Source organism: Furipterus horrens, unplaced genomic scaffold (genome assembly GCF_987537825.1).
Source record: "Furipterus horrens unplaced genomic scaffold, mFurHor1.1.pri manual_scaffold_8, whole genome shotgun sequence".
In the NCBI taxonomy this organism is placed as follows: domain Eukaryota; kingdom Metazoa; phylum Chordata; class Mammalia; order Chiroptera; family Furipteridae; genus Furipterus; species Furipterus horrens.
In genome coordinates this window covers 12,091,420-12,105,196 of record NW_028327178.1, presented here as the reverse complement: position 1 = coordinate 12,105,196, position 13,777 = coordinate 12,091,420, and the positions used below count along the sequence as shown (strand labels likewise).

Here is a 13,777-nt window from a genome sequence, read left to right as displayed (position 1 = left end):
GGAAGCAAGTCACAGAGGCAGGCAGGGTCCTCAGAGCTGAAGAAAAAGAGAGAGCGAAGTGGGTGGGGAAAGACCCAGCTGGTTCTTCGCCTTGAGGGTCTTTATCTGGAGGTCTGGGGGGATCCCAGTGGAATATTCGTCAGCTTTCCAGGTGTTGTCCTTTCCGGGCTGTGGCCCTGGCATGGCTTCTCTGGTTTTGCTGCTTTTCTGGGCCTGGAGCTGAAAGACAACTGACGCCCAGATGTATCGGAGGGAAGTTAGAACCTCACTGTCCTGGGGGCTTACTTAGTGCTTCAGGGCTGTTTTCTGGGCCCCCTTGATGTTCCCCCTCTAAGGGGTTCTAACCCGCATGATTAGCAAGATGCCAGAGGAAGAAAGATCAGGGGAGGGTTTGAACCTCAAAACCAGCGATATGCTAGGGGAAGAAGGCTTACCCAGGGGCATGGTCCTTGTTTTCCTAGTTTTGCTCATTTCCTGGCACTCGGGACTTTCCGCCTGGTGACCTTCTGTACCTGGCCGTTGTCCTTGCTCTTCAGGCCTGTCTAACCGCTGACCACATTTGTATTTTGCATTTACCCTTCAGCCTTGCTAGTAAATTTGAGACCATTTCATTTATATATACCTTATGACTTAGCTTTTCTTGTTGACTGTTTTTTTTTTTTCAGTAAGTTTTAAAATTATTGCCTGAGGTACAGAAGATTTATTTTTTTGCCAAACATCTCACACATAATAGGCACTCCACCAATATTTGTCGAATTAAATTTAGTCTTTGTGATAATGAAAAAGTGAGTTTGTGAGCACACACTTCAGATGTTCTTAGTCAAGGTGGCAGAGCAAGCACACAGACATTCCTGTTAAACGCTTTCCAGGGTCAGATAGCCTGTATTGGAAATTGTTAAGAATATATGGTGATTTGAATGAGTGAGTTTGCTGTAGACATGTGTATCTTATGATTAAACCCAGAGCTCTGTGGAGTTTGATAGATGTTTTTATTCACTTTCCTTTAGCTAATCTTAGTGTAACATAGAATATCAAGTATGTTGGCGATCGGCTCACCATCTCCACGCATTTAGCTGAAAGCTTACCCTCGCCACTTGCTGGATATCTATATCTTGTTGTAATAGGACTTAACTTATTAAGTCAGTCAAGTTTACTGTCAGGCATTGCAATCACATGCAGGACTTGGAGATGTCAGAAATTATAGTTCCTGTACAGGACTTGGGGACGAGTCATGTTCTCTCTTTCACTCTCCCTCTATTCTCTTCTCATCTGCTTTTATTGTTGGGTTTTTCCCTTTTTTTTTTTTTTTTACCCTCTCTCTTTCTGACTGTGGGTTGCTATTAGTTCGGTTTTTGCGAGAGTGACACCATCAGTAGCAGGGTGTGAGCGGTGGTGGTGAGAGGAGTCACACACAATCACACCCAGATATCATGGGACGAGACACGAGATAATGCTCCCCTTGCCCGGGCGCGTGGGCGGCTGCTGGCTCACTTCCTGCGGAGCCAGAAACCGGGCAGATCGGGGGTGCTGAGCGGGGCGCACGTGCGGCCGGCTTCAGAGGCGAGTGTGAAAGCCACCTGTGTCCTCGGTCCTGCCTTCTCTTTCTCTTCAAGCCACTCCTGCTGCTTCAATCATTTCTCTACCAACCATGTTTGATTTTATATCCTTTAGTGGAAATGGTCTCTCTTTCTCCTAAAAAAAAAACCAAAAAACTTTGTAGATCTTTACTAGAAAGACAGTAAAGGACTGTGGGCTCTTTTTTTAAAATCTAATGTTATATTACGTATTCCCTCAGACATAGTGTCACCTCCGCCCGCCTCATATTGACAGAAGACGACATTTTATCTTCTGCTGTGACGTAACCAGCCCTGATGCCCAGCAGGGTGCCTCGGCCATAGCAGCACCGTAGTATGTGGCAGCATGAATAACAATGTTCATAGCAATGTTATCTGAGATAGAACTTAGTTATTATAAATATGTAATTTTATGTGTCATTCAATGAAACTAGTGTCAGGAGGTACAAAGCATTAAGGATGCTGTCTGGTGTTACGTGCTCGGTGTTTGAAAAAGCGAATAAAGAGCAGAATGCTGTGAGAAATGAAAAGGGTAACGCCTACGTCCTCAGTCTATTCTGTCGTCTACATTTTCAGTACTGTTGCATACTTTTATCTTCCCTCATCTGGACGGCTGCTGTTTCTTCCCCATTCATATTCATGACTCTGATATCGCTTCCTTTCAGCCGACATTGCTGGTGGATAAACATTTATAAAATTAGTTTTGACCACGTTGGTCGCCTCAGTCAAGTCTTTAGATGGTAGGTCTCAAACTTGACTGCATAAAGTCCCCTGGGATAATCCTCAGACAGATTCTGACCCATCCCCGGAGGTACGGGCCCGCCCAGGAGCCCGTAGTTTAGGGTGCACCCCTGGTGACCTCTGAGGGGAGCACTGTTCTCGCGGCTCCCGAGGCCGCACGATGAAGTTCGGGTGCCCGTGCCCTCAGCGGGCCCTCTGTTGCCTCTGCATCACGGTCACTGTGGTTTCCATCAGCTTCCGTCCTGTGATGTTTCCTGCCTTATCCTTTTACGCACCCTGCTGCTTTTCCGCCGGGAGTGCCCTTTCATGGCTCAAGTTCGCCCTTCTGCGAGGCTCTGCCTGGCCACCCAAAGTGGAGGGGGTCCTTTCCACGCTGTGTCCCTTTTCTAACCTTGCAGTCTTACTTTATTCCTAGCACCAGGCGTACCACTTCGTAATCACTTCTTTATGCATCACCGCTGAACGGTTAGTGCTGAGTTCCGTGACTACAAAAGCCATCTTCCTTATTTTCGTACCTCCCGTGCCTGGCACACAGGTGGCTGTGGTCTGAGTGAGTTAAATACGGGAATGAAACTCGGGAAGTCTTGACTTTCTTTTTTCACTTCGTGTGTTATGTAGTGTAAAGTTATCGCTTATGTCTAAGCTTCTTAGCTATTGTGTAGACATAGTATTTATTTTCTACCTTCCTTTAAGCATCATTCATTCAATTCAGAGCAGAGATTTATACAAAGGAGGCAGAATTAGTGGCAATTCTGGAAATAATTTTTGGAAGAGCAGCCACGTGAGCTACTTCTTGATGCATGGGTGGAAATAGGACTGGAGTGGGGACCGAGAAAGGAGCGTCATGCCAGCGTAAGAGACGCAGAAGTGCGAAGCCCGTAGCCGCGTGGTTCTGGGAAGTGGCTGAATTCGGTTCTAACCACAGGGGTTGTGGCTGGACATGAGTTCGGAGGGATAGGCCGCAAAGTATGTTGGAGGCTGTTCTGTGCTTTATAAGAATTCTTTGCTCTGCAAAGATTTTATCCTTGGGTTACAAAATGCAATTGAAACCTCTTAAACTAGAAAGAAACACAGATGGGAGAATTGATTCAGAAAGAGGTCAGTTAAGGGGGTTTTGTTGTAATTTTACAATAGAAGAATTGATTAGCAATTTAAAATTATTTTATAAAGATTCTTTTATAATGTCCTTTGTTCATTCTGCCAAGTACTCTGATTGTCTTAGGGCTACGTAATGTATGACATAGTTAGTATCCATGCAGCACATGAATATGTAAATGACATGAAGTAACTAATTATGTAAATTAGTAAATTAGTCAAGACATAAATTCATGATGTATAACAGATATAAAATGTTATGGGGACTGGATTTATTGTGGACGAACTTTCTTTGAGAGAATTGGGGTCTTTATAGAAGAGAAGGAAATGGAGTAGAGCAAAGAGGAATATTTTAGGCAAAGGAAAAAATAAAGGAGTTAATGGACGAGGAACCATGGTTATGGCTGGAACCTGTTTGAGCTGGAAAAGTATTTGAAATCAAACTGCAATGGGCCTTCAATGTTGTACTGAAGGTTTTTGCATTTTATCCTAGAGCTTTACTTTCTAATTATGAGAATAATGTATATTGATTATATATAATAAATATAAAGAAAATGAAAATCTTTTATAATTTCATTACAAAATGTAATTAATATTAACATTTCATCTGGTTCTTTCCGATATGCTAATATATATACTTAAGCATTAAGGAAATGAAATCAGAACCATACTGTGTGTGTGTGCATGCACACAACACGTGTAATTTTTATCTCATTTAAAATTGAAATGCTGGCACTTTGCCATGTGGTTAAATGTGCCCAGAAAGCATGATTTGTAGTGATTGCCATATTTATTCTGTTATATGGTTATGCTAAAATTATTTACCTGTTTTCTTATTGTTAGGTTATATAGGTTTTAATTTAAAATAATACATGGTGTTTCACTGAACATCTTTGTACATAAATCCTTGTCTGCATTTCTGATTATTTAGGATAGGATTCTAGAAATAAATGTACTGGATCTAACAATCTTAAGGGCTCACAGTATATTTTGCCAAATTACTCTGCCAAAAGACTGTGATTTAAAGTCACACCTGCAGTGTGTGGCTTTGACTTTCATTGCACTCCTGGCTGAGTATTTCTTAGTGTATACTGTTTGCTAATTTTGGTAAATGGTGTCTTGTGGTTATTTTAACCATTATTCCTTGACAACTAACTTGAGCAGGTTTTTTTCTAAATTTATAGACTGTTTATGTTTCTTATATTGTGAATTGTCCTTGATATTTATGGTATTTTTCCGTTTTATTTTTCCTATTGATTTTAATTAATATTTGTATAGATTATAACTCTTCACAGCCCTATTTCTGGCCTATTTTATTTCCATTTCTTACTTACCTTTCACTGTTTTTGTAGTAGTGAATTTTATATTTAACTATGTTTGAAAGTGTGTTCACCCCTTGAGCTCAGTTACATTGACCTATATTTTGATTTAGTTTTTAATAATTTTGTGCTTTCTATTTGTCTTAACAACCCACGATAAAGTCAGTTCTTTGGCCAGGAGTGACCCGATTAGATGTGCCTTTCACAAAGCAGAGCGTGGCTTTGTGGACTTCAGGTTGGAATGGGGAGAGCCTCCGGACAGTGACGCTCGTTGAGGGGGGAGAAGACAGGGTGTGAACGGGTGACAATGGCAGAGGGGACAGAACTGAAGAGGAGCAGTTCTCAGCCCCTGCTGTGAATGGCGCGGCAGGTTTCATGGGAAGCGGGGGTGGGTTAGGACCTGTGACTCGTGAGGTACTGTGGGACATCCGGGGACAAGCAGTTGGAAATACAGGATTGAACCTTGTTCGGGAGACTCGTCTGACTGGTGATGGGGTGTAGGGAGCTGCCTGCGTATAGGTGGTAGCTCTCATGGGGGGGCGGTGTAGAAGGAGTTCTCAGGGCAACTGACTGAGAAAGCAGGGTGGTCAGAAGTTAGAAGGCTCGCCCAGGAGGGTTTCTCTGGGAAGCTGGAAGGGGTGGCATTTTTATGCTTTTCATTTATACTTGCTCTTTCTTTCACCGAAAACAATGTCAGATACTGCAGAGAGTTTAAGGAGGAGAGGGACTGAAAAGTTTTTATTGGAGTAGTCTACTACTTTCCATAAATATGGCTAATAGGGGCAGTAGAGACAGGAGAGAAATCTATAGAAGAGGGGACATGGTCAAAGGATAATACTTTTGAAAATCTAAGTACACTACTGAGGGAATGGAATCTATGAACAGGAAGAGATGGAAGGAGAAGTAGAAAAAGGAGGGATTTGCCCTGACTGGTGGGCTCATTGGGTTGGGTGTCGTTCTGAAAAGTGAAAGGTCGCTGGTTCAATTCCTGGTCAGGGCACATGCCTGGGTTGCAGGCCAAGTCCATGGTTGGGGGCACGCGGGAGCCAACCCATTGGTGTTTCTCTTGCACATCAATGTTTCTCTCACTATCTTGCTCCCTCCCTTCCCCTCTTTCTAAAAATAAAAATTACCAAATAAATAAATAAATAAAAGAAGGAAAAGGAGACATCTGATGATGCAGCAACCTAAAAGCATGAGAAGCCAATAAATGAATTATTCTCTCAGGTAGAACAATAGTTCATTTTCAGAGATAGAATTTACATATATTATTGAAATAACTTGCAATCTGTTCTATGAGTAAAAAGACTTCTGGCTTCAATAATAAACTATCTCCTTTTTTCAAAATGAATTGATTCTATAATTATTTCAGCATAAATTTCTCATCATATCAGTTCATATCATATGTTTTACGTGCTGCTGATTGGCAAAATTAGTGAGTTACTTTTAATGATATAGATACTTAGCTTAATAAGTGTTTGAATTCCTTTGATTATTTATTGTTCATTAATGAATGTATGAAATTAAACACTTTAAATTATAACCATCTTTTTAAAATATTTGTTGCAGGGAAATTTACCTAAATATTCTCATAACTCCCTGATGGTTCAAGCAATAAAGACAAACCTAACGGACCCGGACGTACATGTGCTCTTCTTTGACGTGGAAGCGTTGATTATTCAACTCCTGACTGAGGAAGCCTCGAGGCCGAACACTGCGCTGGTTTCCCCGGAGAATTTGCAGAAAGCATCTGGCAAGGCAGACAAAGGGGGCTCTTTTCTAACTGGGAAACGAGCAGCAGTTCTCTTCCAACAAGTGAAAGAAACTATCAAAGAGAACATAAAGGAGCATCTCCTTGATGACGAAGAGGAGGATGAGGAGACACTGAGGCAGAGAAGGGAAGAAAGCGATCCCGAGTATCGGGCCAGCAAGTCTAAGCCATTGACCCTGTTAGAATATAATTTGACTATGGACACGGCAAAACTGTTCATGTCCTGCCTTCACGCCTGGGGTCTGAACGATGTTCTCGATGACGTCTGTCTGGACCGCCTTGGCATGCTGAAACCCCACTGCCCAGTATCGTTTGGCCTCCTGTCCAGGGGAGGTCATATGTCACTGATGCTTCCCGGGTATAATCGGGCCGCTGGTAGACTGTCGCACGAGAAAGCAGAAGCAGAAAGGAAGCTTCTAGCAACTGAGGGCGTGGGAAGGGGCACTTACGGAGTGTCTCGAGCCGTCACCACGCAGCATCTCCTGTCCGTCATCTCTTTGGCAAATACCTTGATGAGTATGACCAATGCCACTTTTATTGGGGATCATATGAAGAAGGGCCCTACCAGGTGTGACCATGACAGCTTGATTTTATTCTTAGGTTAAGAAAAGGAACCTGTTTTATTTTTATCACTGTTCATTTCCTTTTGTTTTGTTCTATCCACTTTACATTTCTGTGTCATCTCAACATTTCCACTTTAAATCTGAAAACACAATATGCATGATTTAAGACAGGATAAAATTGTATAGTTTTTTTTCTATAGACAGACATACTGACTAGCTTTTTCTTTTTTAATTTGAAATGAGGGGGTAGGTTATAGTTCAGCTTTAATGAATAAATTACAGACTAGCATTTCAGTAAATATAATCTTAGAATTGTATCTACTTAAAGTTTGCACCAACATTTTTAAAATTTATTTATTTGTTTGTTTGTTTATTTTATTTTTAGAGAGAGGGGAAAGGAGAAAGAGAGGGAGAGGAACATCACCGTGTGTTTGCCTCTCACTTGTGCCCCCAACTGGGGACCTGACGTGCAACCTAGTCATGTGCCCTGACTGGGAATCGAACCAGCGACACTTTGCTCGCAGGCCAACGCTCAATCCATTGAGCCACAGCAGCCAGGGCTGCACCAACATTTAATTCAAAATGTATATTTGGTTAAATGCTTCTCTTCATTGTGACCCATATATATGAATAATACGTATTGAGCGATTGTTTTCAGAATTATGTGAAAAGTATATTCAGAATTTTTCAAAGGGGAAAGAGAAAACAACATTTTTCTTTTTAAGTAGAGAAGAGTACCATTTAAATATTTCTAGAATATTTAACCTGAATTACTACTTCTGATTTTTCACAAGTTATGAAGGCTACTTTTTAAAATTGTGGTTTTGTTATACTTCAGTGCAAGTTGACCATATTAAGATTTTTTAAAATTAACAAATATTTAAGTAGAAAATACCTTGTGTCTGACTCTGTTGTAAGCACTTCCAGATACTATCTTAATAATACTCGTAACCCTATAAGGTAGGTACTTTTATTATATTTTATTACAGATAAGAAAACTGAGACATAGACAGGTTAAGTCACTCGTCAAAGGTCACACAGGTAGTAAGTGGTAGAGCCAGAATTCAAAATGAGACTCTTGGCCTCCAGTGTCCAAGACTTCTTAATGCCTTATTACCTTTTTCAGGTTTTAGGGCTGAATTCTTTTAAATTTAAAATAGTGTTCCATGGATTCATTGCGACCAGTGGTATGGGACGGGCTGTAACCTCAGCATGCTAATATTTATTGGACAACGAAGTACTGATTATGGCATTTATCTGTCACTGCTCGTATGTTAGTGTTCATAAATATTTCTTAAACTAGTGTAAAGCATAAACTGTAGATGTTAGAGTCTTACTTGCGGTTTGCTAATTATTTAATTTACTATTTTAAAATTTGAAATGGAAAATATTAATAGGTACAAAAGAAACAAAAAAATCACCATCTTTTTTGGAACAGTAAATCGAAAATATTCTGTATGTGTTCCTTTTGTAATTCATTTGGAATTAGACAGTATAATAGTTTAAATGGTTCTGGAAATATGAAAACATGAATATATATACACATGTATTTTCTTCTTTTCAAAGGCCACCTAGACCAAGCACCCCAGACCTTTCTAAGGCACGGGGTTCCCCTCCAACTTCCAGGAATATCGTGCAAGGACAAATTAAACAAGGTAAAATGAAATCTTATTATGTAATTGACATGACATTTCAGCTCTAGAAACTGAGGAGGCACAGCTAATGTATAATCATAATATTTTGTTTGTCTCAGATTGTTAAAAGACAGAAAAGTTGTTATAGTCCAGATGTAAATATAGATAATTAAGATGTCAGTTAAAAATAAATCAGATTTATTTAGAAATTGATAAATGAGCATATTTCACATAATTTTATTGTACTGTCTTTGGCCTAATTTTTATGCATTAGGGCCACCTTAACTTGACAAACTAGTGCCTTAATTGTGTGTATCTTGAGTTTAAAAGTTATGTCTATTATTTAATTACATTTAGAAATGTCTAAATTCATATTTCCATACTCTACCTATTCTGCTGTTTGCCAATAGTTCATACATTGTAATCCACAAGTGGAAATCCTTTCTCTCTATTTAAATCATTATGTCTTAACTTTTGTGTATAGCTTTGTTTTTCATTAGGGGAAAAAAGAAGAAAAGTTGAGTTTCTCTTCCTTTATTATCTTTTATACTCATTCTAAGGCTGACAAATGAGCTCACCAGAGAGTTGGGGTGGGGGAGGGTCATCTCCACTTAGCTTTCCTTCCAGCTGAGACATGTGTTTGTCACAGAATGTGGTAGAAAGGGTGTTCTTTTATCCTCAGGGTTTTGGTTTGTTTTTTAAGATTTAAAATTATGTAGTTTTAAACCTCTTTAGGTTTTAAAGAGTCAACGAATAGTTTTACAGGATTTTCTAAGTAAGCAGTTGGCCTCTAACTTCCTATCTACAATTTTTTCCCCTTCCCTGGGACAAGTGCTTTTCTTTCTCTTAGCTGAATGTTTGGTCTGTATTTTAATATCCTTAAACGGTGTGCTTGATTTTCCGTCACAGGCACTGTGGGCCGGCTCCTCGTTATGGAAGACTGGCTCTCACAGTGTCCGCACCACTCCCATCCTTCACCCCAAGTCCACGTGGTCCATCACCTCGCCCGCTTCCCAGTCTTCACATTAAGCTTATATGATTATTTTATCGTTTATATGAAGTTATATATAAAAATTAATAGTTTGGGTTATATAAGTTTTTATACTTGTATACTATTATACATATAGAAAAGTACACAAGACAGATCTGTAGCTCAGTGCTTTTTCAGGCTGAACACCTGTATGACTATGTCCTTGGACAGGAAGCAGCAGGGCCAGTACTCAGGGAGCCTCCTGTCTCCCAGTCGTACCTCCCCTTGACTTTTAGGAAGTTGCTTTGTTTCTTTCCTTTGTAGTTGCGCCCCGAAGTTTAAATCTCTAAACACTAGAGTTCAATTTTTCCCGTGATTTAAATTTTATTTGAATTCAGTCAATCATGGAGAATGTATCTTTTGTATTTGGCTTCTTTTGCGAGATTTATCAATATTGCTGCATTAGACTGTGGCTTGTTCATTTTCATTGTTCATTTTTATTGTGTATAGTGTTCTGTTGAATGATTAGACCACAGTTTATTCATCCATTCATCCTTTCTATAGACACTCGCATTATTTCCAGTGTTTGGTTTTCATAAATAATTCTGCCGTGAACGTTCTTGTATTTGAATCTTAGTGTACATTATAAGCATTTCTGTTGTGTATGTAACTAAACGTGGAATTCCCGCATATATTTATCTTCAGCTTTAGCAGATAATGTTAACATGTTTTCCCGAGTGAGAGATGAATATGCATCCATCAAAATGGCTAAAGTGAAAAAGATGGAAGATATTGTGTCGCTTTTATGATTTGTTAGGTGGGTTTGGAGGGCTGCCCTCTGTCTAAAGCTAATTATTTCCCATTACTAGGGCAAGCCCTTCATGAGTACTGTTTCTGGCCCTTTGGCAGGTTCTTTTCCAGCCTCTAGAAGTTTCCTAACGCACTGGTACTGATCAGCACTCTGCTGAATACTGGAGGGGAGCCTCTGAAGAACGTTGATCTTTGTGGCTCTCTTCTCTCTGGCCTGTGAATTCTGGCTGCCCTCGTTTCCTGAGACTCTCAGCCCTGTCTTCTCAACTCAGAGAGACCACTGAACTCTTCCTCAAGCCCTCCTTCCTGCACCTTTTCCTGGAAAGTCCTCAAGGCCGTGAGCAGGGGCAGCCATAGGGCTTACTGACTATGTCTTCCTGACTCTCAGTCCATCTTGATGTCCTTTGGCTTAGAACCATTATTTTAGGTTTTTGTTCTTTTTTAATGTGGGACTTAAATCTGTGTTACTCCATCTTGGCCAAAAATAGTTGTTCTCTTCACATTTAAAATGTCCTGAATGTCCTGTTACCTTATAAAGTAAACATGCTTTATGTTGTATAGTTTTTAACATTTTTAGAGCATTATTTCAGAGAGAAATGGAAACAGGCCCACACAGTTAGGAGACATGTTTAAAGTACAGATGGTGTAATTAGGGCTCAGCCAGCACCTTTTAACTCTGGACCTAAGTCCACTGAAAATATCTTTCAGATTATACGATACACATCAGTGGCAGGGCATACTTCCCTGCGTTTAGTTAGTTTAAAGCTTCATTTAAAACCCGTTCTAGTTAGAGGGATTATTTGTTGTCTTCATCATTGTCTTCATTATCATCCTTTATAGTTGGTGTTTCTCCTTGGATTACATTTTTCTCCCTCTGTAATCACAGCAGACACAAGCGATCCAGCATAATTTGTGACATCGTCACAGTGCATCACCTACTTGACCACCAGTGTGGTGTGGGATTGGCTCACATGGTCCGGTCTGAGGATTTTAAAGTTGGGATGCTGTATTGTTGCTCCTTTCAGAAAGCGTTGAGTTTTGAGAGCAGTAAAGAAGGCTCTGAGAAGTGAGTCGGTTTCTAAAGCATGTACTTCAAGCAGCAGATTTAGGAATTTCCATTTGGAACAGCAACAGATGCTTGTCTTTAAAGTAAATGAAGGTCCGAGAGCTGTACTGAGTTATGCAGTAAAATACTATAGGATGACACCATGAATCCCACTTTTTGTTTGAATTTTGAAATGAAAATGTTACAAATTTTTGTTAGGTACTTTTTTCTCCAAATGGCTCTTCTGGGGATGTTAGAGAGATTAGTCTGATTTATATTCTTGAGTAGGTTATATGCATCTAGTAGACAGCACATGAACAAAAATAACCAATTTCGGGTAAGAAGTGGTGGGAGATGCAGACAAAGCTCTGAGTTCTCTCAGCGCGGTCCAGCCGTTAGAGGATCATGTATCCTCATCTTCTCCTCTGACTTGGTTTTCTTTGGAGCATTTCCCTCTTTTCTTATGTTTTCTTTTCCTGATTCCCACTGCAGAGCCTTCTGACTCACAATTTGCTTTTCAAGTTGAACTGCAAATGTGAATATGCTCCTTTTCGATGACCGCCCCTTGCATGTCAGCTAATACTTATCCAGCTGCAAAACGATCTCTGTGGAGTAAAGACTTTAGCTGGGGATTGGATCTTTCATAGACATTTGGGTCAGAGAATAAAGAAGATATAATTTAGCTAACATACTCTCTCCTAATCAATATCAGGATATTTTATTGGGAAATAATTTCTTCACAAGAAGTTTATTTTGACTAATAGTTGCTTTATTAATTCCATGTTTGCCTATAATTAACATTTACTGACAGTCATGAACTCTTTTGGTAGAGACAGTTATTATTTATTAGATACTTGATTTTGTAGTTTATAAAATATCTCACTTGAGAAAGGGATCAGAGATGTCAAACACCTACATTTTTATTTCTGGTCCAATAGCCCTAAATCTGCCCACAGCTTTAGGCTTCTTTACATTCTGACATAATGTGCTTCTCTTGATCACTTCAGTCATCTTCTGGTACACATCTTCGGTCTGCGTCTCTGTTGGCTTATCTTGATTGTGGCCACATCTTTGTTAGTAGTTGCATCTTTCGTCAGTGGTAGGTACGGAAGCAAGTCTAAGCAATTTAAGAATATGTTACATTATTTACAATTTTACTTTTCAGAAGTGGATTCAATTTAGGTTGCGTAAAGTTAGAAGAAAGCTGTAGTCATTGTTAAATTATCTGAGGAATCATTAACATAAATTAACCGGTAGTTTCTCACCATTTTTTTGTAAGGTCTAGAGCAAAAACCTTGGAACACATATATCAGGCCAATGGATGGACCTGAGAAACCCCTTAAAATTTTGTTTGAACTTATGTATCTTTTCTTTAAAAAAAAAAAAAAAAAAAAAGGCTTATAACTTTAGTCTGCTTTGGAAGCTCAAAGGACAAGGACACGTATTTGTTTTTCTTTACTTATATATTTTTGGAACAATGGCTGGTACACAGAAGGTGCTCAGTAAATATTTGATGAATGAGTGAATCTATCGATACCTTCTCTTTATGCTCTAGAGTCCATATGGCAATAACTAGGTGCTTAGGCTACAAGGTCTGACAATAGAAATTTCTGCCATCAAGGAGCTGATGGCTAGTGGCGGAGACCCAGAGGAGTGTCGTTTGTGATGTTTTAATTGGTTACTTATTTGCTTTTTCTCTGAGAACCCGAGGGCACCATCTTTGCTTAATCTTTGCGAGTTTTTATATGCTTAGCCCAATACCAGACACATAGTAGACATTTCAATGTTAATTAAATGAAGTAGAAAAATTTAAAAGCCTTCATATGTTTAATTGAAGTTAGTGGGTATTTTTTTTTATTTCTTTTTTTATTGTTGTTTTATTACAGTTGTCCCTTTTATGTTATAATTTTATCTTTCTTTCCCCATGGCTCTTGGGTATTGGTCTTAGCTCATTTATTTATTTTGGATGTTAGTGATGAAAGATATTCTGTGGCTAGAGTGAAGAGGCCAAGGTAACATTGTCATCACTTCTGAACCTTTTCCAATTTTGATGTGATCCAGTGGTGACCTAGAGGTTGTTACACAGCGTTACTGTATTTTTCAGGCATTATCAGCACTTTCATATTTTGCCTTGATGTCTTTCTGTTCATCAGAATGCCATCTCGCGCTGTTAGTTCATTCTGCTTATGGTAGGTCCTTATTCTGTCTGTTGCCTGGAACTTTGTGGTCCCCTGTCGCCCTGAGATGCTCTTCTT

General features: G+C 39.5%; 1 protein-coding gene across 1 annotated transcript in view; it reads left to right on the top strand.

The window, feature by feature from the left end:
- Positions 1-13,777, top strand: part of WDR7 (WD repeat domain 7) — a 280,434-nt gene that overhangs the window by 76,274 nt on the left and 190,383 nt on the right. The window contains exons 16-17 of the mRNA XM_090285462.1: positions 6,299-7,068; positions 8,630-8,718. Of these exons, the coding sequence (XP_090141588.1) occupies positions 6,299-7,068; positions 8,630-8,718 (859 nt within the window). The remainder of the gene's footprint in view (positions 1-6,298; positions 7,069-8,629; positions 8,719-13,777) is intronic.